Below are 27959 nucleotides of genomic sequence, written 5' to 3'. Positions count from 1 at the left end.
TTCTTTATCCTGCAATTACAAGTGATGGTGCAATGATAACATTGCAGCAATAGGCTATAGAATTAGAGGAGAGGGGTATTTTTGAGCCCACTGCTGCTATCCATGGAGAAGGTTGACTATTTTGGGCTTGCAACACCATCTGAAGATATACAGTATACTAGCAAATTAAACCAACAAACAAATTCGACAAATTATTCCATTTTGAATAAATATATACCAGTGTAAGGTCAAATATTTTAATGATCTAATGAACCATTACATTTTATGAACAGACAAAATAATAAACAAATACTGTCATAATGGCACACTACTGGTTGTAACTAATAAGAGTGAATGATTCACTGGACTGTCAGTGAGTTGAACCACATTCTCTGCAGTGAATTAGAACCAGCAAACACACCATTAAGGCGGCGACAGTCCAGATTTATTATTGCAACAGTGGTATTGTTATTACCTTCCTTTTTGTTTTTGTCAGCTCTTTTGTATCTTTGTAATTAGTAGGCTTAAATATTTTTCCAAGTCTTAATGTTGCTGCTGTTAAGCTGCTAGGCATATATTATCAAAGTCAATAGAAGGATTGAAATCAGCTTTGGAACATATCGCACAGTCGAACAACTGCCTTAGGCAGATATTGTTCCTCAGCACTGGAGGTAATTATACCAAGCTTGAGGAATGACAATAATAGTACAGTCCTTTATATATTTAATAAATGTAGGTGATTTCATAAAAATAGGCAAATTATATCACCAATACATTGATGGTAATTTATCAGCTTTGTGGATAAAAGTGAAATTTCTATTACAAAAACCTTCATGAAACATGTTATTTGCAATGATACAATTAATAATAGGAATTGGATAATATGATTTTGTGTCTAATAAATTGCTCTGAGTCCAAATCAATTCTTGCTTCCACTTTGAGTACTTGCTCTGTTTCCTGTAAATACTCAAGGTAGAAGGCATATTACTGTAGGAGAGTTAATATAGCCTTAGTCTGCACCCTCAGTTATCATTTCTAACCTGGACTGTTTCATTCCTTGGCACTGAAATCTCTCAGTTAGTGCAAAATAAAAATAACTAGTGAGATTAAAATGAAAAATAGGTCTCGAGGAAATGTCTCTATTCTTTTCCGCATATTACATTAAAAGGGAAGTTTGATTTCCTTGTAGAAACAGCTTTCCAATTCAGCGTCAGTGAAGCTTGACCATGACGTCTGGTTGATGCCAGATGGGTGTTGAGTTTGCTCAATCCTCTGCCTGCCTGAAAATATGCTGAACACCACATTTGGACCAATGTGTCATGAATCCTGAAGTTTGTACAACTTACAAAAATTGACTATTATAGTAAAAGCTTAAAGTATAGCCTAAACTGACTGTAGTTACTAACTCACGTTCTTCATTAAATTGCTTCTTTTATTGAGATCATCACAAGTTCATTACAGAATCAAATCTATTATTCTTCATTTCATTATTAACCGATGTTCCACATCACAGATAATCATTCCATCTTATATTTATTTATACCACTCTTTTAATGCAAGTTTTTTTTCTTCTTTTGGAACACTATTCTGTATGTAAAGGCAGGAGTGAAATGTACAGTGAGTATATGTCTGCAATGCAAGCATTTCCCATGCATTGCCCTTTGCACTTTTTTGAAGTCAATGAAACTATGCATTTTGCATTCTAAATAAAGGAAAGCAGCCCAATGAGTTAGTGGTTTTCTTGAAATAATGCACCATAAAGCAAAATTGCAAGGTATTTTCAAAAATAATTCTCTTCTTTCTTTCCACAGTGCTCATTGTGGTTACTCTGGCTGTATGTTGGACACCTTTGCAAATTCGGCGAATCATGGCAGCTTCCAAGGCAAAATCAGAATGGACATATACATATTTCAAAGCTTTTGTAATTCTAATGCCTATTGCAGATACTTTCTTTTATCTTAGCTCAGTATTAAACCCACTGCTGTATAATCTGTCCTCAAGGCAGTTCAGGATGGTTTCCATGCAAGTTTTGTGCTGTAAGCTTTCCATCGTGCACCGCAACATGCAGACATTAAGCAGAAACCATCCCAATCCCAAAGGCAGTAATGCTCAATCAACAAAATCACTGCTTCCTGCCTCCCTTAAACACATCCACCCACATCAAAAAGACAAACAGAATCTTTCAACTCAAATGAGAAATGACGTGGTCTTTGAGCTTGAATCTTTGTCACACCAGAGCAGTGAGTTTAAAACAGGATCAAAGTCAACAGAATGGAATCCAGTTTCAAGGCCAAGGTTATGGAAAATTAACTTAGAGCAGCCATCTCCTGAAAAAACTTCTGGGCTATGTCATAAAGAGCAACGAAATAGAGTCGATGAAAGTGAGATATGAAGCTTTTATAAAACGTAAATACTTCAAATGAACATCACAGAGAAGACTTCAAAAGTGCAGTCAGTGTTACTTTCAAGGATACAGTACCATGTAAAAACTCAATAAATCAAACAAATGGAAAGTGTCTTTGTGGACTGTTAATGTTCTTGGATAATGATTGTCGTTTATTATTAGTGATGCAAGCTGTTATAGGACAGCACATGAATTGTTAGCAGCAAAACAAGGTAGGATATTTCACAACTCCTACAATGGAAATGAACCTTTGCAAAGTTTCCATCATGTTATGAGTTTATGTTAGAATTATTGATGTGAGTATTCCAACAGAAGCTAAGAGTTTTAAACTTGCTCTGGGAGCCAACGATGAGTTTCCTCTCCTCCTGGGGCGTGGTCCATTACAGAGCGGAGTGTTACAACAGCTGATGCACACAGATCCCACCTTTCCTGGGGAACAAAATGACTGATAACCTGCAGACGTAATGAGACAAGATGTAGAAGCAGCACAAGACTTCCGGTACATAACTCCTGGAAACAAAAAAAAAGCATTGGTAAGATGCTTATTTAAAGTCTTTTGCATTTAATTATTTGCTCCCTCTAATGCAAAGAAGGGCGGACAATCTCTGTCAATGTAACTAAAGGGTTAAAATTCTGCTTTGCATTTGGTAAATTTAAAGAGGAATGTTTGTCCCATTCATCAGGATAACCACAGGCATCTTACTGTGGAAGAGAGCCATTCACATTCCTTCTCACTCACCCACTCCAAAGGACTTCATGACTTGCAGGTGAAAGTGAGCTTCTCAAATGTTCATCTCATTTGATAATGGAATTTGCCCCTTTACTGAGGATTAGGTGAACAGCTACATTTGTTATATTCAAGAATGAACAGAGCTGTGGTCAAGAAATGATCTGAGGGTTCATGACCTTGTGAATTGTCACTGTCAGGATTTGTATGAGTTCCTTCCATTTGAAACTTTAAAAAAAATACACTGATTCAAACACTTTAATTACATGATGGGAGTTGTTTGATGCTATAACTGAGTTATGTATTTAAATAACAGTTAAGATAAGGGAAAATGTGTCAGGCTAGTCAGGCAAATTTGAGATTTTGTCCATTAATTAACTAGCTTTTGGATGTGGTTTCTATCCAAACTTGCAAACAAGTTTTCAACAAGGTTGCAGCCTCCTCTACATCAGTGAGACTGGACATAGACTGGGATATTGCATCATTGAGCACTTTTGCTCTGTCTACTGCAACAGCAAAGACCTCTCAGTAACCAGCCACACTTCAATTTCACACTCAAATCCATGGCCTCGTGTACTGCCCAGTTGAGGCCACCCTCATATCGGAGGAACAACCCCTTATATTTCAATTCAGCAGTCTTCAACTAGCTGCCATCGATCTTGGCCTCGCTAATATCTGTTATCCACCACCCCATCTCTCTTTTGTCCTTTATTCCTCTGTCTCCCCTCCTCAAACTCCACACTCACTTTTCTTCCCTCCTATGAGATCTCTCTTTCCTAGTCCTCTGCCCTCTCCCCTATCACCTCAGCTTCTTTCTCTTCTCCTCTCCAACCTGTATCCCCCTATCACCTTTTACCTCCAGCCCACGCTCCTCCCTCTTTTCTATCCCCCCACTCCCTCCCACCTTTATGTTCAGGCCTCTACCTGATTTTCGGCCCACCCCTGAGTACAGGTTCAGTCCCAAAACATTGACTGCCTCTATGGATGCTGCGTGACCTGCTGAGTTCCTCCAGTATTTTTATGCACAGATCAAAGTTTTCAACTTTGTTGTTTTTATGGTTTTCATTGACTGTTTTGAATTTAAAGATATAGACTTGGAACAGAAGAGAGGAAGTTCCCTTTACTGCTTCCACCATCATATGCACAGAAATACTATTAATTTCAAAATTAGTGAAGACAAATTCAAAATTCTGAGAAAACGACAGGAGAGAGGTTTGTCTCTTGTCCCCAATGTAGGCTCATGTGAGGGTCTTAGCCACTGTCAGAACTTACTTCTACATATTTCCTGACAAATAAGGTTAATGCAGCTAAATATGTAAAGTGACTACACAGGATGGGCATTACACATGCTTTCTGCTTGTAAATTGCGGCTAATCCAGTGGTTCTCAACCTTTTTCTTTCCACTCACATACCACTTTAAGTAATCCCTTTGCCATCGGTACTCTGTGATTAGTACATTGGAGTTAATTGTACTGTTAGGCAGGCTGTGGGATGCATGCAGCTGGGATATTCCTCCTCTCCTTATTTCCTTATACCCCTGCACTTCAGTCCCTCTTGAATATGCCCATAAACCCCCCCCCCCCTCCCCTTTGATTCTTTTTGCAACTTAACTGCATGAAAAAGATAACAGTGGTCACAAAGAGATCTTTGAAAACCAGTGTACCCAGCAAAAAAAGACTATCAAAGATAGTACCTGAGGTCAGGTTCAACCCTGGGTAAAAACACAGAAAGGCTGGATGAACTCAGCTGGTCTTACAGCAACCATAGGAGGTAAGATGCATTACAGACGGTTCAGACCTGAGCCCTTCTTCAAAGTGTGAATAAAAAGCAGGTGTGATGGAGAACAGAAGAACTGAGAAAAAGGAATGGAATCCTTACCGGGGACAGGGTGTGAAGAGGTATAGTTCAGGTAGCTGTGGGAGTTGGTGGGTTTATAGATGTCTGTCAAGAGTTTGACTCCTGAGGTGGAGACAGTGAGATCGGTGAAAGGCAAGAGTGTTGCTGGAGAGAGACCAAGTGAATTTGAGGTCAGGGTGGAAGTTTGCAGCAAAGTGGATAGAGTTAACCAGCTCATCGTGGGTGCATGAGGGCAGCAGGCTTATAGCATGGATTGCTCTACATACCCTACAAAAAGGTAGGCATAGCTGGGGCCCAAAGAGGTATCCATAGCTACCCCTTTGACTTGGATGATCTGGGTGACTGGAATCCTGAGGCAGCAACACTGACGGCTGGGCTTTCACACCTCTTCTGCTGCACCACCATTGAAAATGTTCAAGATTTGATTATATTTTATTTGAAAATAAAACTCCTTGCTTATCAAAAGGCTTCTTTAAAGGATAAAGTTAGTCATCTGGTTGAAACCAATAGCTATTGGTATAATTTGAGGAACTTTATTACCTGAACAATAATGATTTTTCTTCCACTTTTGAGTGTATTTTATGGATTTTGAGCTGCTGATCAAGAAAATCGTTTTAATGCTTTTCCTATCACCCACTGTCTTTTAGATATAACCTATTTTTGTGATTCCTGTTACATTTTAAGTCTACTAGTTTATTGACCACAAAGCAAACAAGCCTGGGCATGCTTAGTCAGGACAGATGCAAACAGGCTATAAAACAGTTCACATGTACAGATGCTGTGCATTACATTGATATACATTGAACGCATCTTGATGCACATGTTCTTCAAGCAATATCATAATGAGTGTACTTAACGATAGCATTTATTGCCTTCAAGAAGATTCAATACAGCAGAAATGTCAATTTCACAACAGCTGCAATACATTCTGTTACATTTGTGGTGAGTATATGCTTAAGGCTCAAAGATGCAGCATGACTGGACTTATTAAGAAATCATATGAACTCTACTTCAGTTGTAAAATTAATGACCAAGACAAACCCTGGGCTCCTCACGTTTGCTATGTAACATGTGCAGTCAACCTGAGAGCTTGGTTTGTAGATGTGTCAACATCATTATGTAATTAAACAGGCTAAATTCAATAAAAGTTCATTTATTCCTTGCCCAACTTCCTACTTGATGCAACAAATCTAAAATTATCCTTGAGTTCACCTTGAAATTATCTATTATAATCCCCAACTTTTTTTTCAGGAAACAAACCTTTTGAAAAAAATTGTTGTCCACTGGTATTAAGTAATCTGTCCCAATCTTCATCCATTGATAGAGTGGTGGAAGTTCTTCCCAAAGATTCATGCCACTTCTGGTGGGAGTTACTCTAGTTTCCCTTTCTCATTACTTGTGGTTTCAGTCTATCTATACTCTGCTCTTATTCATGATTCACAAGTTGATGTTGTGAGCTATAGAGGAAAAAGACAGCTTTACATCCTCAGGAGCGACATTTTTAAAATAAGTTGGTATGGATTATTGTTTTAAATTGAAAGTGTAACAATAACAGTTTAGAGCCATACATTAAATTCCTTATAATTCTCTAAAGAGCTGGAATCTGTAAAAGATGATTTTGCTAATATATTCACCACCACCACACACCAACCACCCTCACTCCCGCCAGTTATTTTTCTCCATTTGACCTTTCAGGTGGAAAGATCTCTTTTTCATTGTAAGTAAGTTTTGTTTGTAGGATTATTTTTACTGTTCATTTGCTAAGCCAGACCAAAGGACAGTGATGTTGGTGTCTATTCCTTATGGTTCCACAGAATAAAGAAAATGTTTAGGCACCATTTCGTGTTGCAATCTTGATAGATCTGACACCAGCTAGTTTTATTTCTGAATTGATATGTTATAAATTATTATATTAATAATGGCCACTACTAATGTAAACTTAGGATAAAATAATTACATCTGTCCCTTAAATTAAAGCGTGAAAATGTTATAATAGGATATAATCAAAGTACGACAAGTTTACAGGAAAGGAATTGATTGTAAATGCGTAATTGATAGCCAAAATTTAAAAGGACAGAACAGTTAACTTCAAAATAGGGCCTGCATTACATTTATGTGCTTCGGCCCAATTGTTGACTGCTGCCAACTTGATTCACCTCAACTCTACACAGATCTAATTTTCCATGTGAAATACAATTTATATTATAAATTAATAAAAATGGGTGGCCTTAACAGAAATCCCAACAGTGAAGCCAATTATGCTATTGACAATTGACCTTTTGGGTAGAGGAACATCCACTTACCTAGACCTTTTATGTCAATCTTTATATCACATCCTAATTTTCTGAAACAGATTCTAATGTAGCCCTTCAGCAAATGCTTTCTGGAAGTTACTCCAACATCTATTTATTTGATGAATTATTCACAATAGATCCTATCTATTAAGTCAGAAATGACTGCCGTTCACAAAATGGATGATCTTTCGAGCATTCATTTTTTTGTATTTCTAATTATAGCAACTGGTTAATCTTATAATAAAAGATTAACCAGACACTCACTTTTAGACTTATTGGTTTCTCTCTTTAGGAAAAGATTGGGCTGTACATTTCCTACTCCTCATTCTTATAGTCTCAGTTCTTAAAAATTTTGAAAAAATCAGAATGAGTTTTACAACTATTTTTTTTCTCTATTCAGGCAAATATAGCTTCTTCCCTTTTTGAAACTGCATATTTCTATCTTATCCCAATCTACTTTTTCTGCTTTAACTCCTTTGGTAGTGACTTTGTGTTTAAACTTAGCTTTCTGTGTTCATATTTCTGGAGAGTGGCATGAATGAACATATTATTGATTTGTAAGATCCATACTGATTGCCAGGTGCTGTAACCATTATTGTGGGAACTGATGCATGACATAACTTCGAAAGGAAATGGGTGCAACCACTTGAAACGTTCATGATTATTATTATGTGCTATTTATGTGCATAAACAGGTACCAGTAATTCCAATTTCTTGGCAAAAGTTCATAAAGAACAATCCTTCAGCAAGTCTACCCCTTAACAAAGAAGTTGCAAATCACAGGTGATTTAATGTTATGTTTACCAGATTAGAGAAAAACTGGTACAATCTCGTCCATATCATATGCTTCTCCTCCATTCTGTCATCAAACCTCTATCCTACTCACACTTCTAATTTCTTAGCTTCCTTTACTGTTTTAATTAAACACAATTCAATTTCTCCATCAGGCAAATTATGCAACCACATCAGGTGAAAATGTTGCCATTCCCACTGCACCTCCTTCAGATCAATCGTTTGTTTTTTTTTACTTGTTCTATTTCAACCCACAATGCTTTTGTAATTTAATCCCTCCTACAGGCTATCTTATCACAGAACAGCCCTCTTATTCACCCTTCCCTTTGTACAAATTAAAACTTTCTTAACCTCTATTTCCCTCGCTGCCATTTTGATGAATGGCTCTGTCCAGAGCTCCTGCCTCACCAACTGAGCATTTCTGTTTTTATTTCAGTTTTCAAGTATTCACAGAAAATTGCTTTTGCAACTTAATTCTCTGCCTGAAATTTTGCTTGGTCTAAAATACCTCTGGCCAAATACAGGCAGGCAAATTATAATAGGACACAAAAGATGAGATGACATACTCAGGTATATTTTCTGTCATTTGCATGCTAGCAAAACTAGTCACAGGGGACTCCAATGTGTTCAGACATTTCTGTCGACAGCAAAATGCAAAATCAGCCAATATGTCTAATTAATAAAATCATCTCTTCCCCTTCTTTTCAATCTTCAATTTTCCTGGAAATGTTATGGCCAAACATTTTCATTTCCAGCCTTGTTTCAGCCAAAATCATGTTAATGTCAAGTCTACACTGCTTTACTCTTCCACACTAATTAGCATCTATATATCCCCATCTTATTTTTAATGCTCAGGTTTAAACAAAATAAAGTGCTGTTCAATTTTATAAATGTATCTAAACTTCTTTGCACTTATTTCCCTTTACCATTGTCCAGCATCATTTACATGGTTTTATGTATTTCTAATTGACAATTGGTGATCCCAGGATTTTCCTACATTGCCTGTACATATTTGTCCCTGTCCTCCACTTCACCAAATTGATGGCATTCTATATTCCTATCCTCTAACTCATCTCCCTTCCAAGTGTATGGTTTCCTCATGCAATTTAACATTGTCTGATTCCAACAATCTTGAAACCTCAGTAACCTCATTAGATCAGTGGTTTTCAAACTCCCCCCCCCCCCACCCCCAAAACTCATTTACCACCTGAAGTAATCCTTTACTAATCACAGAGCATCTATGACACAGGGATTACTTCAGGTGGTATGTGAGTGGGGGAAAAAAAGGTTTAGAACCACTGCTCTAGACCCAATATTTACTGAAATATTTTGCTTGAGAAAAATGGTCATTGACCCATTTCCTTTGGAGTGAAAAAACCATGTACGTAATAAGTTAATTAGGTACAATTAAAATAGTGGTTTCCAAACCTTTTTTCCCCCCCACTCGCAGAGCACCTTATGGTATAGGGATTGCTTAAGGTGGAATGTGAGTTTGGCGGGCAGTTTGAAAACCACTGCATTCGATCATCTAACTGTTATAATAATTAGACTCAATGAGCTCAGAGACTGAATTAGTACAAAATAGTTTAAAGTTAATTACATTTCAGTCCCAAATTCTAATTCAAACTAAACCTCCTAATTTAATGCTTTTCTACACCAATGATTTCTCTCAACATAATTGGATCTAGGTTCTACATTCTTATCAAATAAAAAAAGATCATAGGTACATTTATATAGCACCTTTTGCACCCCTTTCAGAACATCCCAAACTATTTTACAGCCTATGAAGTAGAATCACAGTTTAAATGTTGAAACATGCTAGTCAATGTCAGCATACCAAATCTTCAGCCAGCAAGTGGAAGTGAGTGAACGCTTTTTCATGTTGTTCAGTGAAAACGTTTAGGAGGGTGTAGGAATGCTTTGCCAGGAGTGTGGTGGTAGAGGCTGATACAAAGGGACATTCAAAAGACTCTTAGATTGACACATACAGTATGTAAGAAAATAGAGGATTATGGGCGTGAGGTAGGGAAAATTAGATTGTAGATTTACAAAGGCTGGCACAGCATAGTACTGTGCTGTAATGTTCCATGTTCTAAAATTACAGGGTATGTCTCCTCTGTTCCTCTTTAAATTTGTGTGATAGGATGTTTTATGTCCCCTCAAGAGAACAGATGCGACAGATAGAATGATCTGGCTTGATAACTTCTTCAGCTTTGCACTGTATTTACAATTATCACTCTCTACATTCCCTTATTTTATTTTCTCTTTTCAACTGCCCCCATTTAACCCATCAATCAGCTTTTAAAACATACCCATGCCAATCCGCCCCTCACCCTATCGCTTTGCCCTATTCATCCCTCCTCATCTTTCTGCAACTTGAAATTAGATAGCTTTCTCTCTTAAACAGTTTTGACAAAGCTTTTTTTCATCCTGAAATTTAATTTAATTTAATTTAATTTCACCGTAACAAGGCCTTCCGGCCTATGAGCCCTTGTTGCTCAATTACACCCATTTAACCTACAACCCCTGTACGTTTTGAAGGGTGGGAGGAAACCAGAGCAATTGGAGGAAACCTTCACAGACATGGGGATAATGTGCACTCTTTTACAGACAGCGCTGGATTTAAACTCTGATCGCTGGCACTGTAACAGCACTGTGCTGTCTGACCTCCTGAGTGTTTCCAGCATTTTATGGGTTAACTCCTTTGGCAATGACCTTGTGTTCGTGACCTAGAGTGTCATAAATCACCATTTTATTGACTAGAACAATTCATGGACGATTGCCAAGCATTGTAAGCATGCATGTGAGAACTAATGTTTTTTTTTGGATATTGTGACTGTGTGAGTAATGGGGGTGGAGGGGCAACCCTAGCACAGTAAGCCAAGTTACTTCCTCACTGCTCCTCCAGGGTCCCAGGTTCAATCACTATCTCTGGTGTGTAGAATTCACACATTTTCATGGCGTTTCCTCCCAAACTGCAAAAATGTCAGCATTTGTTAGGTTAGTTGGTCAGTCTAAATTGTAAAAAACAATTGTGAAATCTAAGGGGAACTGATGTGAATGTAGGAAGAAGTGTTGGGTTGGGGAACAATGAATGTAAGTATAGACTGTGTTGACTCAGTGGTGCAAAAGGTCTCTTGACTCCAGTGATTCTATGACAGATATAAGGAGATGACCACAAGTATATCCTTACAATATATAAATTGCAGGCTAATATATTTCCTTGCATTTTTCTGCTCTGCGTTGTATTATTTAATGGTTGCTATATGAAGAAATGCACAATGTCAAGAATATTACCATTTAAGAAATGAAATACATAGTGAATGATTTTCTTATACTTTTTAATTAAGGAATCAGCGGATGCTGGCATTCCATTCAGAATCCAAAATACAAATACATGCCTTTTCTTGTTACAAAAATATTGGAGGATTTAAAGGGAACGTGATCTTATGTTTTAATTTATCCTACAGCTCCTGGCAGGAACTCCTTTGTTCACGCAAAGGTGTTCATTGTCAGCTTGATTACAAGTGAAAAACAAAAGTGAAGAACAACTGCTATTATGTCTTCAGATTTCTAGCCTCAAAAGATCTCTCATAGAAGATGACGAGCCACACTTGAAGTTCAGTGCAATCTGTTTCTGCTTCTCCGGTCCACTGGAATACTAATCAAGTGCATCAATAAATGTCAAACATTTAAAGCACACATTTTTAAAACTAAAAATATGCCATCTAAGAAGGATAAACATTTTGTCAGCAAACTGGTCAGTTCCACTTTGCAGATGACCTCATGCAACTTGCGAATGCTCAGTAGAAATGTTACAGATAAGTGGAATCTTTCACCTTGAAATGCAAGTTCAGGGAAGCACCGCTTCAGAGAATGAGCAAAATAAAAAAAAGGATTATGTGTTCAGCCTGGGCACACCTTATTTCTTTTTAGTTTATGCCATTTTAAAATTTTCATTAATGCCCAGAAAATACATCTGCAGTTTTCACTATAATCAAGTAAGCGTTAGTTCCTAAACTATCCTACATTTTCTCTTTTGGTTCATTTTTTGGTTTGTAATTTAGTATACCGTCTGAAAACCTTCACAGTTTAAAAAAAAATCTCTGGAAACCAAAAAAAGGCAACAAAAAAAAAACCTGGAAATATCAGTGGGAACAAAAATAGGAAAAGTGTGAAAACAAGCTTGATGAAGAGAACAGAGGGGTGCAAAGATATTAGAGTAAGAAATATATTTTTAAAAATTGGAGTCAGCAAATATGAAACAACTGAAAGAGAAACATACTGCCATGCCAACTGAGAGGAAAACAAGATTTGTTACCTGAAAAAGTTAAGTTCAATATTAAGTTCCAAGGGCTTCAATATACCCGTATGAAAATGAAGTTCAGTTCTTGAGCTTATGTTGGGCCTCAATGTGGCAAATGAAAGACCGAGAGATCAGGATGGGAGTGGAACGGAGAATTAAACCTTCCCACACTAACCCTGGCCATAACACTACGCCAGGAGTACCAAAGATCTGTCTGCACTCATAATAATAGCTTTTTTTGCACAAATTGCAACTGTGAATATTTCTCAATCCTTTCTTTTTTAGGCATCAGATGGCAACAAGCCTTTTCGACACATGCTGCCCATTTTGAACAGTGGGAGGAAATTGGAGCACCCAGAGGAAACGCACACAGACACAGAGAGAATATAGAGACAGCGCCGGATTCGAACTCCAATCGCTGGTGCTGAAATACTGTTGTGCTGACCGTGCTGACCCTTTTATATTTATTTTTTTTCTATAATGTGGGAATTATACCTATTATTTGTTAGTGCATTTTACATACAAAGTGTAGCCTGTGTGGCGTTCTGTAAGCAAGAATTTCAGTGCATGTGTAAGTTGTGCTTCTGAACAATAAACAATGCATTCACATGCATTCAGAGTTGATCAGAAGTGCAGAGTGACTAGTGAACAGAACAGAAGTGCATTTGGCTGCCCTCATGTAAAGAAGACCAGACTGTGAACACTGAATGAGGGGCTCTAAATCAGAGAAAAAAATACTGAAATGTATTGTTACTTCACATGGAACAACAATTGATGGTTAAAGAGCAGGTTATTTCATCTCTGGTTTCATGGGAATGTATTTTGAAAAGGACGAGGTTGTTTGATATGGAAAAAATGAAGCAGGGAATCTCAGCGGGAAAAGTCCCTTTAAAATGTTTTCATCTCTTCTTCCCTGCCATAAGATCAAGGAGCAAAGCTGCATCTTTAACACTCAGGGCTTAATATTATCAGAAATTAACAATTTCAATTCACCATTCCCTGTGTTTCTCTTGCTTGAGATGCATCTGTACCTTTATGTTTAATTTATTCCTTTTGCTTGACCATTCTATAGAGTAATGGTTCCCTGATAATGTTGGTCTCCATTTGTTACAGAGTCCCATACCTCCTCTTTCTGCAACCGGACACATTTGTTTTCTCACATTTTCTAATGAAGGCTGTTTGACAAGAGAAGTCAACGGTATTTCTCTCCCTACTGATGCTGCTTGTCTTGCTTAGTGCTTTCTGCAATTTGTTTCTTTTATTTATTTCTAACATTCAGAAAGATCATTAAAGATCCAGTGCATGACTATTTATTTAATTTATTAAGTTACTTCTCTCATTAACAATGAAAATTCTCTTTATTCTGATATCATACAAAGATACTTTTCATTGACTGACAACATTATGAAGGTGCCACTGTCACACCTAGAAATGGTTTTAGTTATTGTCCTGCTTTCTTAGGTAGAAAAAGGGTAAAAGCATAATTTTAGATGCTATCCACATCAGTAAGTATTTTCGAGTTCCCTTTTAATGCTGACTCACATTAGCGTATGTTTCATCTGCATTGACGGAATTCTGGTATTTGCTAAAGTGCTCATTCTTTTAATTTTAAGCCTGCCTGTGTGTTAAGAGATTGTCACCAGGCCCAGCAGTTGTCCAGCAGTTGTTTAGAAATACATGAAAACAACATTTGTATAAAATAAAAATCTTAGCTGTGAAATTTGTGCTTAGTTATGTGAATTGAAGCCCGGATCCAAACTAGGGAAGTGCAAGGAAAGGAGAGGTGGCCCGACCTTTATGGCCTGGGTCCCAGGGGAAGAGTCCAGCTGAGAGTGTCTTCAGGGGGCGGGCCAGCCCGAGCCGATTAGGACATACAATCCATACCATTACATATATGTTGTTCTATACTGACATGCTCCTTTAGAAGAGTGATGAAATTTAAAAAGTTCTAACCATCTACCTACTTTCCAAGTCGGTCTTTCTTGAATCTATTTCTGAGAGGCATTTGTAGAATCTCGGCCATCAGCAGTGCTCAAAACAGTTAACTCTTAACTTAATGAACCCAGGGCCTAGATCATCTTGTGATGCCTATGCATTTTAAACACAAATCCCATAGACCTTTTTTGGATATTATTACCTAGGTCAATTGCAACATTAGTCACAACATTATCTGAAATTATGTCATATGTGAGAACATTGTTAAAAGTAAAATTACACCTACAGCAGTGGTTCTCAACCTTTCCTTTCCACTCACATACCACTTTAAGTAATCCCTATGCCATCGGTGCTCTGTGATTAGTAAGGGATTGCTTAAGGTGGGATGTGGGTAGAAAGAAAATGAGGACAATTTAGAATCGACCTTATCAAAAAAAGATTTAGGAACAAAAATAGGTATAGCTTGGAATATATATAAAAATTTAGGTAAGATCATCATCTTAATAGCATTAATTCGGCCTATCATGGATAGGGATAATGGTGACCAATTGGTAAGTAAACTGCCGATCAGGTCCAATAGAGGGATTCTAAATTGTCCTCGTATATCTGGCAAAACAAGAATCCTAGATTGGGGAAAAAATATTTACAGAAATCTAAACTAGAGGGAGGGCTGGCATTACCCAACTTTAGAATTTATTACTGGGCAATTAATATTAGTTACTTAAGGTATTGGTTGAATTATTCAGAATTATCTCTAAATCCCCATTGGGTAAATTTAGAAATTAAACCGATACAAAATTTTTCAATTAGCTCTATTTTTGGAGCTGCTCTCCCTTTCACTCTTACTAAATTATATAAACAAATTGATAATCCAATGGCTAAACATACACTACGTATATGGTTTCAATTCCGGAGATTTTTTGGCCTAAGTCATTTTATCTTGGAAACTCCTATTGTACTAAATTTCCTTTTTCATCCCTCTCTAATTGATCAAGCTTATTTACTCTGGAAAGTTAAAGGTATAACATGCTTTTCGGATTTATTCTTGGATAACTCTTTCATGTCATTTGAACAATTATCCATGAAATATGATTTACCTCGATCTCATTTCTTTCGATATTTGCAGATTAGGAGTTTCTTAGTTTCGACTTTACCCTCTTTTCCCAATCGGGAGACTACGACTGTTTTAGAGGATATACTATATTCAAAATTCCCTCCAAAAGGTGTGATATCTAAATTATATAATATAATTACAAAAATAAATTCTGGGACTTTGGAAAAGTTTAAAAATGATTGGGAAAGAGAACTCAACCTTCATATTTCTAATGAAAATTGGAATAAAATTCTGCGACTGGTAAACTCTTCTTCTCTATGTGCAAAACATTCACTAATACAGTTTAAAGTTGTTCATAGAGCTCATGTGTCTAAAGATAAACTCCATCGCTTTTATTCTCATATCAATCCTATATGTGATAAATGTCAATTGGAAATAGCTTCCCTTACACATATGTTTTGGTCCTGTCCCTCTTTACAGAATTATTGGAAGGAAATTTTTTCCATTATATCTACTGTTTTGAATATTGATTTACAACCACATCCCATTACTGCAATTTTTGGATTACCTATGATAGATTTGACTTATTTATCTCTTCCTGCGGATCGTATGATTGCTTTTCTTACACTAATGGCTAGAAGAACTATACTATTAAATTGGAAAGAGGTAAATCCTCCCACTGTTTTCCAATGGTTTACCCAAACCATACTATGTTTAAATTTAGAGAAAATTAGAAACTCTGTCTATGAATCCCCTTCTAAGTTTGAGTTAACCTGGTGACCATTTATTCAATATTTTCATTTGTGTTGAGTTGATCTGGCTCTGTTTTCTTTCTATGATTATGTATGATAATTGGGCTGTAAGATGAGATCGGAGTGATCGGTGTGGTTTAGCTATATCTGTAGGTTTTTTTTTAAGTTTTTTTTAATTCAGATTTGTTTTTTCTTCTTTTTTGGGTTTTTTTTTTCTCTCTTTTTTCATATATTGTTATTAATTATATCTTTTTTTTTAGAGATAGTTCACACCCTAAACTGATCAAAAAAAAATTTTTATGATATATTTTTATTCTGTAATATTATTGTTTAATATCTCTGTATTAATTCATTACTTACCATGTATTTTTTTTATATCTCTTTGAACTGTATGTGTTTATAAATTATAATAATAATAAAAAGATTGAAAAAGAAAAAGAAAAGAAAGAAAATGTTTGAAAACTACTGTTTTAATTGTTCCTAATTGACTCATTATGAACACGATTTCATAACTCCAAAGAAAATGGGCCAATGACAATTTTTCTCAAGCAAAATATTTCAGTAACAATTGGGTCTAGAGCAGTTGTTCTCATCCTTCCCCTCCCACCCACATCCCACCTTAAGCAATCTCTTACTAATCACAGAGCTCCAATGACATAGGGATTACTTAAAGTGGTATGTGACTGCCTAAAGAAATCTCTTGGTGCCTGCCACATTGACCACCGCCAGTGGGCTGATATCGCCTCAAACCGTGCATCTTGGCGCCTCACAGTTTGGCGGGCAGCAACCTCCTTTGAAGAAGACCGCAGAGCCTACCTCACTGACAAAAGGCAGAGGAGGAAAAACCCAACACCCAACCCCAACCCACCAATTTTCCCCTGCAACCGCTGCAATCGTGTCTGCCTGTCCCGCATCGGACTTGTCAGCCACAAACGAGCCTGCAGCTGACGTGGACTTTTTACCCCCTCCATAAATCTTCGTCCGCGAAGCCAAGCCAAAGATGTGACTGGGAAGAAAAAGGTTGAAAACCACTGACCTAGAGTTTTACAATACAGAAAAAGGTCCTTAACTTTAACTTGCCCATACCAATCATAATGTCTCCCTAAACTAGTCCCATTTGCTTGCATTAGGTCAAAACCTACCCAACCATTTAACTGTTGAAATGTCTTTTAAACTTGCTTCTACCTCTTCCTCTCACACCTCAGTGAAAAAAGTCCATTTTAATTCTTTTCCCTCTCACCTCTTGTTTCCCTTAGCCTGGGAGTGGGGGGGGGGGGGGGGGAAGACCCTCATGATTTTATAAACCTCTTTAAGGTTCACTCTTCAAGCCTCTCCTTATAATTCAAGCCAGCTAGATGAGTGAAGGAGTTTCTCAGAAAATAATTGAGCTGATGTATTAGGCTCAGTTTATAGTGCTGAGGGGAAAACCCTCTACTTGCCAAATAAAAAAGTTAAATTTGACAAAAAAATTGTGAGAGATCAAAACAAAAAACAGAAAGTTTAGTCCCGGGGTCCAGGGACCATTATAAAGAATAATAAAACAATTAAGATAGCAAATGATAGAGAAGAAATAGAATATTAAAGGACATAGAACACTGAAATCTACATCACAGTACAGGCCCATCAGCCCAGTGGCTGTGTCAACCTAATAATTTACTCTAACAACTGCCGAGAATTTTCTGACAACCTTCCATTTTTCTCAGATCACACTTGAGAATCATAAAGAATAACATAAGTTTTGACAATTACATCAGAAGGTATTTGTCATTCAGGAAGGACAATCAAAATAGGAGATGAAGGTACAGCCCTGGTGCTAAAAAAAAATGTTATCAATGCAGCAGTGACTCAACCGATTGTGGTGTAGAATTAAAATTGGTTTAGATGGAGCCAAGAGACAGCAGAGGGTGTTCAACTTGGGAGGGAATTGTCTCTCAGCCTCCATTTAGTAGTAATAATGTAAAAACAAGAAACTAAAATACATGCAACTTGAGTAATTAAGGTATACATGGAGAGCTATGACATATATATAGATGCGACAAATGCAGATGATGAATCCTTGGGATCTATACACATTGGATTTGTAGATCCATAGGTTCAGAACCCACTGAGGAATAGATCAAGTTGCATTGGTGGTCCCTGGGAGGAAATAACCCAAAGGATTAATGTGGAGTTAAATGACAAAATCTCAGGTGCTGGGGCCGTGTGCAATATCTAAATGTGCTGGAGCAACTCAACAGGTCACGCACCATACACGAGAAGTAACGTGTAATCAAAGTTTTGGGCCTGAGCCCTTCAACAGGAATATGAAGAAATGGGTAGATGCCTGAATATAAAGATGAAGGAAACGAGGAGCAGCACAGGTAATAGGTTAATACAGGTGGGAGGGTAGAAGAGAAAAAAACCTGAGAAGTAATGGGGAGTAAAAAGAAGGGTGGCTCTCACACTAGGAGGAGGAAAGAGGATGAGGAGCTGGCCAAAAGATGACCGAGGGAAGGGAAAGAATGAGGCCAGCGGAAGGGGTTAATGGAAAGTGGAGGTTGATATTGAAACCGTCTGGTTGGAGATTATCGAGACAAAATACAAGGTTTTGTTCTCACACTTTTGCAGGTGGCTTTAATTTGGCAGTATATGAGGCTATGGACAGAGACGTTAGTTTGGCAAAAGTTAGGGTGACATGGTTGGCCTAGCGGTTAGTGCAACACCTTTACAGTGCTAGCGATCGGGACCGGACTGGGGTTTGAATCCTGCATTGTCTGTAAGGTGTTTGTATGTTCTCCCTGTGTCTGTGTGGGTTTTCCCCGGGGGCTCCGTTTCCTCTCACCATTCAAAAACATACCGGGGGTGTAGGTTAATGGGGTGGACATTGGGCGGCATGAATGCATGGACCGAAATGGCCTGTTACTATACTGTATGTCTAAATTTAATTTAAAAATTTAATGTGCAATTAAAATGGTTGGCCATTTGAGAGTTCCTTGCTGAGAAAGGTGTTCAATGATTAAACGATCTTCCAGTCTTCATCTAGTCTCCCCGATGTAAAGGAAGCCACATTGGAAGTCCAGGATGCAATTAATGAGCCCAACAGATTCACAAATGAAGTGAAGTGTTGCTTCACGTGAAAGGGCTGAGCTGAGGGGAAGCCCCTCAAACAACAAATAACAACAAGATGCCACAGTGGTGATAATGGGGTAAATAGAAATGAATGTAACAAATTACAGTGATGGGAACATATTGATACGAAATTAAGTGTGGGAAGAGACTTTGATCTATTTTGTAAATAGTTTATTATGAATAAAATCTATTTTTGGTTTTAAATAATGACTGCACCCCAATGAGACTGTTTCACAATATTAATTTCACAATGTCTTCAAACAGAGACAGAGGAATTTTTCAAGTGGTGTAAGGAAATAGTAGAGAAATTAAAATCATACTTTGTGTCTTTATCAACGGAAGAAGATGCAAAAAAATTCTCGGAAATACTGGGGAACTATCGATTTAATGCCAATAAGGAAGTAAAATAAATCGATATTAAGGAAAAAACACTACTAGAAAAGTAATTTGAAACCAAATTAGGACCTAATTATCTATATCTTAGAGTTCTGGACAGAGGAACCTCTGAAAATAATGGATGCTCTGGTTAACATTTTCAAATCTTATGTATAGATTCTGGAATGAGTTGAGCAGATTGCATGGTTGGAAATCTGGCAAAATTATTAAAGAAAAGGAACGAGAAACAGAGCAGTACCATATTGTTAGTCTGGTATCAGTAGTTGGGAAAATACTGAATTCTCTAATATAGGATGTAGGATCCAGCCACTTTGAAAACATGAATATGATAGAGCAGAGTCAGCACTGGGCACCTTTTGAGGATGAACATGCAAGAACAAATGAAGAACAGTGAAAAGTGTGCATTTGGAATTTTGGAAGTTGCTGAACAAAGTTATAGAACAAATAATTGGGTATGATATGAAGACATGGATGAGGAAGTGCCTAAGAGATTTTTTAAAAAAAATAGATTATGAATAAAAGGATCCTTCTGAAAATATATGAAGAAACAAGAAGCATAGGGATAGGGTAGGAAGTGGTGTTGAGGTGGAAGATTAGCTGTGATCTTGTGGAATAGCATAGCAGGTTTATAGGTCTGAACCACTTCTGTTCTTATTCCTGACATTACGATAATTTTTAAAAGGTAGTGTGTTTGGGCTCTTTAAAATGAAGGTACATTTATTGAAAATGAAATTAATGCAAATACATAATTGTTGATTGCTTAATTGTTTATGACTTCTCAGAATTACGCGTAAATCAAAGGACCAGACCACACTGAATTTAAAGTAGGCAAGCAAACAATTTGTAAAAATATAATGGTACAAAATATTGACAAATCTAAAACTGGTAATTTCCCATAACCTTACCTCAGATTTTCTAAAACAAATGTGAGGAAATTACCAATGCATTAGCCATTTTTAACCCCAGAAATCTCTTGAATTAGGAATTCCTATGCATAGCCATTACTTGGAAATCTGATTCCCAACTGAGTCTGATCCATTGGAAGTCAGAAATGCATAGCTGTGTTCCCCTGAAAAGATTACTTACAACCTCAGAAATTATACAACATATTTTTTTAAGAATATGGAACTCGTATTTAAGATATACGGGGGGTTAACCATTGACGATTCTTCTCTCTGGTCTCCAATACCACTATCTCCAGTATCCCTAGCGAGGTCTATGTCAAGACATTTATCCCTCAAGGGAGGAAGTAAGCTCTCAATGAATCACGTCATGTTTCATCTGCATGTAATTAATGCTTTTGGAAAACAAATGATTTTGTCACATCATATGGGAGAATTACCTCTTCTTTTTCTTTTTTCCTTTTCCTTTCGGAGAGGGGGGTTTCTCTTTTTATTTTTTCTGTTTCCTACTTTTCTTTGAGGGATCAGCATGGTGTGTAATGAGCAATAGTTCCGAATTTAATAATTGTGATAATGTGTTGATTCTTCTTTCTTTTCATCTCAACATGTAACCCAGTTTTTGGTATTTTATTGTATACATCTGAAATGTTGCTTTAATTTTCTTTGCTTTTTAACTTCATGTTGATTGAAAATTTTTTAAATATAATTTTAAAAATTAGGAATTCCTATTTATTTTATAGGAAACTGAGATGAAAACATTGGTGTTTAAGGAAGGTTGTGCCAGAGAAACAAAAAAAATGGCAGACCTTTTTGTGTACCATCTGTCTATAATTAAGGACAAAGTGACTGAACACTTGGAGAAAATTGAGCTCATTAGAGAATGTCAACATGGATTTGCAATCGGTAGGTTATATACAACAAGCTTAATTACATTTTTGAGTGGCAATGCTAGTTAGGGTAACGGCCATTGGTGCTGTTTGTACAAATCTCCAGAAAGCACTTGATAAAGTTTGATTAAAGAGTTTTAGTTCAAATTAAACCTTAAGGAATTGAAGGGCAAATAACCAAATTCGAAGATTGGAGAGATAACAAAGTCGGTATATTTTTAAACTGAGAGATCATTAATGTAGTCCCACAGTATTTGAGCTAGAGCTTCATCTATCCATTACACTTATTAATAATTTAGGCAGTCTAGAAGTTTTATATATCCAAGTATGCCATTGACACAAAGTAGCATAATATGTAATGTGAACAGGAACATGAAAGTACAAAAAGACATTTCTCGAATAAATGAGTGGATAAAACTATGTTAGCTGTATTTCTACATGGATAAACATAAGGTCATCTATTTTAAACAAAAAAAAAAATGAATTTGAGTACTTCAGAGAGCATACTGGAGAACCAAAAAAGTTTAAACTTAATTGTCTAAAATATAGTGGTCAGATGCAAACATTATCAAAAGGTCTAATTAATATTAAACCATGTCCAGAGGGTGAGAAGATGAAATAAATCATTTTGATATGAAAGAAATGGCTTTAATTTAGTTAATGGTTTCCACAACCTCAGGACATCCCAAAGTCTTTTCAACTGATGAAAAGTGTCAGAAAAAGAGTAGATTATTTGTGAACAGATAATGCCCAGAATATGTTTATTTAAATAAGGCACTTAAGGAATAAATATTGGTTAGAAGACCAGTTTTAACTCCTCACCCCTTCTTCAAAATATTATTGGGTCATCTGAAGGTGGAGACAAGGTCATCATTTAGTTTATTAATCAAAATATGCTGACAATCCCACTCTCTCTGCACTTGGCAGATGCAATTTTTGTGCATCATCAAGATTTATAAAGCTCTGGTTCGAATGCTGCACTCTGTGCTATTGTGAATGTATCATCTCTGGACTAAAAGGTTCCACCAGAACTCTGTAATATCTCCACAGATTATGTTAGGAGTGCACAAAATAAGCTTTCAATCTGTGGAATAAAAGTGAGATTTGATTGAAGGAAATGGAAAGGGTAATTAAAGCAAAACTTTGTGCTTTGTTGGGAAAGTCCTGAACAAGGGGACAAAAAAAGATAAACAATAGCAGTTATGAAAATATTTCTCCATAATGGATTTGTAGAATTCTCCTACACACATATATAAAAGGTTGATGCCAGCTCAATTTGAAAATGAAATCAGTAGATTTACACTATCAAGAATGGATGGACCTGAGAATGGAGATCAATTAAAATAGCAAGCCAAGTTGAAGAGACTGGCGGATCTATTCCTATTATAACATTCTTATCCATTCTGTTAACTTGCTTCACTGGTCCATTCATTCTTTCCATGTCCTTATCCTTGATACCATAAATCTACTTTGCAAAATTGAGGGGAGACAGAGAGATGATCAAAATGAGAATGGAATGCTTACACTCAGTGTTGGAATGCCATGCAGAAAATAATACTTTCAAAAACTACATTACAATCCCTCGGAGAAATTGTAAGTTTAACAGAGATTCATTATTCAAATCCAGGAAATCTAAAGGTCCAAAAAGTAACTGCATAGGGAGAAACAGATTTCAGCTTTTGTGCCTATGCAGATTCTGCCCAAAAGTTGTAAAAGTAATGTGACAGCCTTCTTTTTATTTCTATATGTAGGAAGGGGATATATACTCCATTCTTTCTCGAACAGTTAGGGGGAATAACATCCCAATGAAAAAGCATGGATACCCAGGATTGAACTAACAACTGAACCTATTCAAGTGACTCTAATTAACTGGTGCTAAGAGTGTGAAATTGCATCAATGTACAAGAAGCCATTTAATTGTAAAGTTTCATTATATGCCAGTCTCGAATTCAATAGCGCATTCAGTTTATATAATTTAACTACATCTATCCAAATGGTGGTATATCTTTGATATCTTTGTCTAATTACGCAACAACTGTCATGAACTTGAATAGTAAAACCAAAGAAGTTCAAAATATTATTTGAACTCTATATTAAACTATTTAATAAATTTAAATATAAATAAATATGTCACAATGCCAAATTTAATTTAGTTCCTCATATTGGTTCCTTCATTACATCTTTACTGCGTTCTCTTGATGGCTGCAGAAAATTCTATACAGAGTAGACCTTAGAATACTTAGCAATTTCAATTTGATATTAGATTATGAAAAACCCTAATTAAAACTGAAGCCTTTAAAATCTCATTTGATGACAAAAGTTGTCAGGAATAATGAAGAATAGGTTCTCAGCATTTCAAACCGTTCTGGACACATTTGTGAATTGCATTAAATAAAATGTTTGTAAATCTATGATGGTCAGAAAATAGACAATTTAAAATAGTTTACTTGAGTATTCTATATCACAGGTCATATTTATCCATTACTTTTCTTGGCATGTTGTTCTTTTAATCAAGTAACATCATGGATACTCTGAGCACCATCTCAGGAAATGATGCGCTGGACCATGTTCTACATGAGCTGTGAGTTTTACAGAATTGGCACTTAAATATATTTGTTTTAAATCCAATTTACTCCACTTTTCAGCCAGAGGTTTGTACATTACATGAAATTCATCAATGCGTGTTAAGGCTGAACCTAAATGCAGTATTAGGCATGGAATTGTGTAAACATGCCCACAGAGAACATAATGCAATATGGCATCCCTGGTCTGCCTGAAATTGCCTTGTTATTTTAATTTTTCATATATAGAGTGATGTCCATTATTTGGGTGACACCTCACCTGACTCTATCACTTTAAGGTCACGTCCTGTCTCACAGACATAAATTTGGATCAAAGTTTATTTAACATTGCCCAATCTCGCCCCAAAAAACCCCAACATTTTTAATGATTTGTGAATGCACAGGTCACATTAATGGAAACTGAAATTATTTTGCCATCCATCATGTTTGGCGACCGGTCATTATCTAGAACGTATAAAAGGGAATTTTTCTATTGAAGAGTTCATTGCTCACATCCCTGAACAGTTTTCACTGTATAATTCAGTTTGTGATGTCCTTCTCTCTAACCACGTCACCATGCCGAATTTAATCTATTTCTTCATACGATGGTATATCCAGAAAGGACACATTGAATGGATGGGTAGATCGATCAGCTGCGTTGTACGTGCTTCAGATTTATTTTAGTGTCCTGCCATGAATTGCAACCCAGGTTCACAGGAACCCAGGACACTTCACTACTTGATGAGGACTATATTTCTCCCCAGACAGAAATTGGCTAGTCTATAAAAATTAAATTAGGTATGTTTATTGTATCGAGTCGAGAGGACGAAATTCTAATTACAAGGTTGGAATGTCAAGAAAATCTATTTTCTTTGTTTATAGTCACTGGCCAAAAGTCGTAGCTCCTTGAAGGTAAATTTAAACAAGCGGATTCGAATGAATATTTTCCCCCGTGAAATGGTCCTTACCGTCACTTTTAACAATCACTTCCTTCAAACACATGTCTTGCACGTTGACTGTACAGTTTGCGATGAACTCCGGAGATGAACAATCGTCGTTTAATCGGAATTCTTCACATTGGTAACATTGGATTTGAAAGCCATGCCCTGAAAAAGTTCAAATGAAAACGTCGTGGATTGATCGACTGCCACATCAGCCTCTTTCCACGTTCCCATTGAAATGACCATGAAGATGTACAGACTTAAATGAATCCAATAAATTGCATGATCAGTCATCTGTAATCATTTCATGTCCAAGATTGAGTGGGCTTTGATCGTTGGGTTCTGATCCATTTACGGTGCTTATTAACTTTCACTGTAATTAACCAGCTTACACCTACTGATTTAATGTGGCAAAAAGCAAACAAAAACCTTCCAAGGGGTTCTTCTTGAAGAAAAGTCGTTGCCACAAATTGATTCAAACACACAGGGGAGCTCGGAGAGGAGAAAATACCTGGCAATTTTTGGCTACAGTTATTTCAGATTAAATGACTTGAGCTCCTGCGATACCGACTTTCCAGGCTGACGCTTACCTGTGGTCGCTAAGATCCCGCAGAAAGTTGTGTAAACGAAGAGCTCCATTCTGTCCCGGGGTCGAATGAGAGAACGCACGGTCCGTTTCAGCTCCTAGGAGAGATCCCCCGACACAGCCATGTCAGCAGAGTGGTCCCTCGGACTGAGGGAGCCGGAGTTTGGTGGAGAGACGGGGGAAATGGACAGGGGAGGCATCGACATTGGCACCACGTGACACCGGTCAGCTGTCACTTGGGGCTCGGAGAGAGCTCCGTGGGCTGGATGGGGGGGGGGGGGGGGGAAGGCATTCCCACTCTCCGCTGTGAGGAGAGGAGACAGAATGAAAGAGTGACGACGATGAACCTTGCTGAGCAAGTCCGAGCTGCCCAACTCCATCAGTAAACTGGAACGTAACGAGAGGTCGCAACACTGTATCAACTTGGCTCTCTTCTTCCCCCCTCCCCAAGTGCGCCAGCAGTATCGAGGTTGAGTGATCGATCTAATATTTGTTCTCGTGGAAGCAGTTGTAAATCCACCACATTGCTACAGAACCGGCTTGGCAACACACGACTGGTTCATACTAACGCGGGAATCAACGGATTGCGGTCTCCAAACAGTTAATCCTAATAAGCCTGAGAAATGTGGCTGGAAGAGCGCTGTTTATCAGTATGCTCGGTGATCACCTGTATGCTTGAAAGGTTTTCCATTTGTTCTTTTTTTTTATTGCGATCACGACTCACTGGACAAATCCCTGCTTTGAATAAATATGTTTTTTACAATTTTGTCTTCAGCGCTCATTATGAACTCGCCGCAGGTGCGTTGGATGCAAGAGAGGGGAGCATCGATTCCTCGTCGGGTTTCAGTGAATCCGGCGATCGCACCCGGGAAGGGGGGGGGGGGGCGTATGCACTGGTCGTGGGTGGAGGGGGGGGGGGGGCTTGCCTCCAATTCGCGGAGGGAGCTGAAGCTGATGAGGAAAATCCCTCTGATCTATTTTCCTTTGAACTGGGTTGAACCACAAATGCCACAGGAGTTGTTAAAAGATTAATATCAAGCCAGTGTTTGACAGAATCGCCTATTTAAAATCTGAAAGCGAACGCATGAGTTTATTTTGCTTTAACATTGTTCGTACATATGACTTTAATTTCTTCTAATAATGGACAATCTAGATTGCACCAGATATGCAAACAACACTGTTCGGACTGGAGAGTTGCGGAATGTTTGCCGCTGGTTTTTAATCTGCCGTTTCAGTTGAGTGAGTGTTTCATCACAGAAGGTATCAAATATACTACTTTACAATTCCATGTACAAAAGTAGGTAATAAATATCTCACATCTAGAAAAAATACACGCCATTTGAAATATCCCATCCACACGAACACATGCCTGGTAGAAAACAAAGGAGAGACAAGCACCGACAAAAAAAAGTTACCTCTGCTCCAAAGGAGATGATATTTAAAAAAAACTTTCGTCCAGCGGAGAGTAGAACCAAGTTATCCAGAAATTAAAGGAAAAGTGGCTATATTTCAGTATTGATGGGCTCGGCGCAGGATATGTGCTCACGAGTGTTTTAAAACAATTAAGTATATAACAATTAAACAGACATGAAAAATTGGGGGGGGGGGGGGGGAAATCCCGCAGAGCCTGGTAATTCGGCCACTCATTTTCTTCCAAATGTTCCAAGTCCCCTGAGTTGAAGTGTACATTAAACCGAACTGGGTTCGTCAATTTTCTCTGCACGGACACTTGAGCTGAGAAGGGTTTTCTTTTTGCTCGCTCGTTGATGGAAGTGGCCCTTTAAAATGTTTCATTTACCTTGTACATGAGACCGTTCGTGAAACAGATCATTAACCACCTGGATCTGATCCAAGCAAACGGTGAAAAGACGTAGAAAAAAATGACATTTTTATGGATCTTCAACCTTCCATCTGAAGGGTTGTTAGTCCAGGCCAGAATTGCACCATTGGTTCAGAATGTATTGCTTTATGTGTCAACAAATATATTTTTCAATTTACAGGACAACAAATCAGTAAAGTATTTATACAGTGCAAAATAGGTTTCCTTAAGTCTATCAATTCTTTTCACAGGAATTGCAGTCTTAATCCAGTGTACTCTGCCAACGAGTGCAGTCTGCCGCTATTTTGTCTCAATTTTTAAAATGTCCCACATTTCCTTAATTTACAGCGTATCCTTTTCGTTCCCATTAGGAGGCTTTCCGGGTTGTGTTCCTACACATCGTTCGAAGCACAAGATGAGAAACTGTCATATAAAGAGTCGCTCAGTGATTCTGAGTGATCTACGCCCGTCCTTTCAGGCGAACTCAGTGAGACTTCTTCGGGTTTCCTTGCGCTTTCTTTGTCAGCCTTGGACTTCGGTAAACAATTTTTGACTTCTTCCATTCTGCGAAAGTTGACCCTGTTGAGCCTGTCCAGCGAGACGTTCGGCGGAATGGGTAACTTGGAGTTTGACCCCTCCTTCCCCACTTGCTTGATTTC

General features: G+C 37.5%; 3 protein-coding genes across 9 annotated transcripts in view; 1 reads left to right on the top strand and 2 right to left on the bottom strand.

The window, feature by feature from the left end:
- The window catches only part of LOC138762031 (G-protein coupled receptor 39-like), a 113410-nt gene extending 110918 nt beyond the window's left edge, over window positions 1-2492 (top strand). The window contains exon 3 of the mRNA XM_069935213.1: window positions 1791-2492. Within this exon, the coding sequence (XP_069791314.1) occupies window positions 1791-2371 (581 nt within the window). The 3' untranslated portion in view covers window positions 2372-2492. The remainder of the gene's footprint in view (window positions 1-1790) is intronic.
- Window positions 223-27288, bottom strand: LOC138762463 (ly6/PLAUR domain-containing protein 1-like). Its single transcript, XM_069936221.1, has 4 exons — window positions 27280-27288; window positions 25486-25579; window positions 24923-25060; window positions 223-2893 (listed from the first exon to the last, which is right to left on the bottom strand). Exons 1-4 carry the CDS (start codon window positions 27286-27288, stop codon window positions 2661-2663), a joined length of 474 nt encoding a protein of 157 aa, XP_069792322.1. The 3' UTR covers window positions 223-2660.
- The window catches only part of nckap5l (NCK-associated protein 5-like), a 538388-nt gene continuing 536972 nt past the window's right edge, over window positions 26544-27959 (bottom strand). For all 7 annotated transcript variants that reach the window (XM_069935206.1, XM_069935209.1, XM_069935208.1 and 4 more), the window contains one exon: window positions 26544-27959. In XM_069935206.1, coding sequence (XP_069791307.1) covers window positions 27693-27959 — 267 coding nt within the window. In that variant the 3' untranslated portion in view covers window positions 26544-27692.

Source organism: Narcine bancroftii, chromosome 4 (assembly GCF_036971445.1).
Source record: "Narcine bancroftii isolate sNarBan1 chromosome 4, sNarBan1.hap1, whole genome shotgun sequence".
NCBI lineage: Eukaryota > Metazoa > Chordata > Chondrichthyes > Torpediniformes > Narcinidae > Narcine > Narcine bancroftii.
Note: the sequence above shows the minus strand (reverse complement) of the source record. Positions and strands in the feature narration are given on the sequence as shown.

Bases quoted from the DNA above. Each gene is read 5' to 3' on its own strand.
- LOC138762463 (XM_069936221.1), bottom strand. The intron at 25,061-25,485 runs GTAAGCGTCAGC...GAACTTTTTCAG, and splicing joins CGGGATCTTAGCGACCACAG to GGCATGGCTTTCAAATCCAA. The intron at 2,894-24,922 runs GTAAGGACCATT...TTTTGTTTCCAG, and splicing joins AGTGATTGTTAAAAGTGACG to GAGTTATGTACCGGAAGTCT.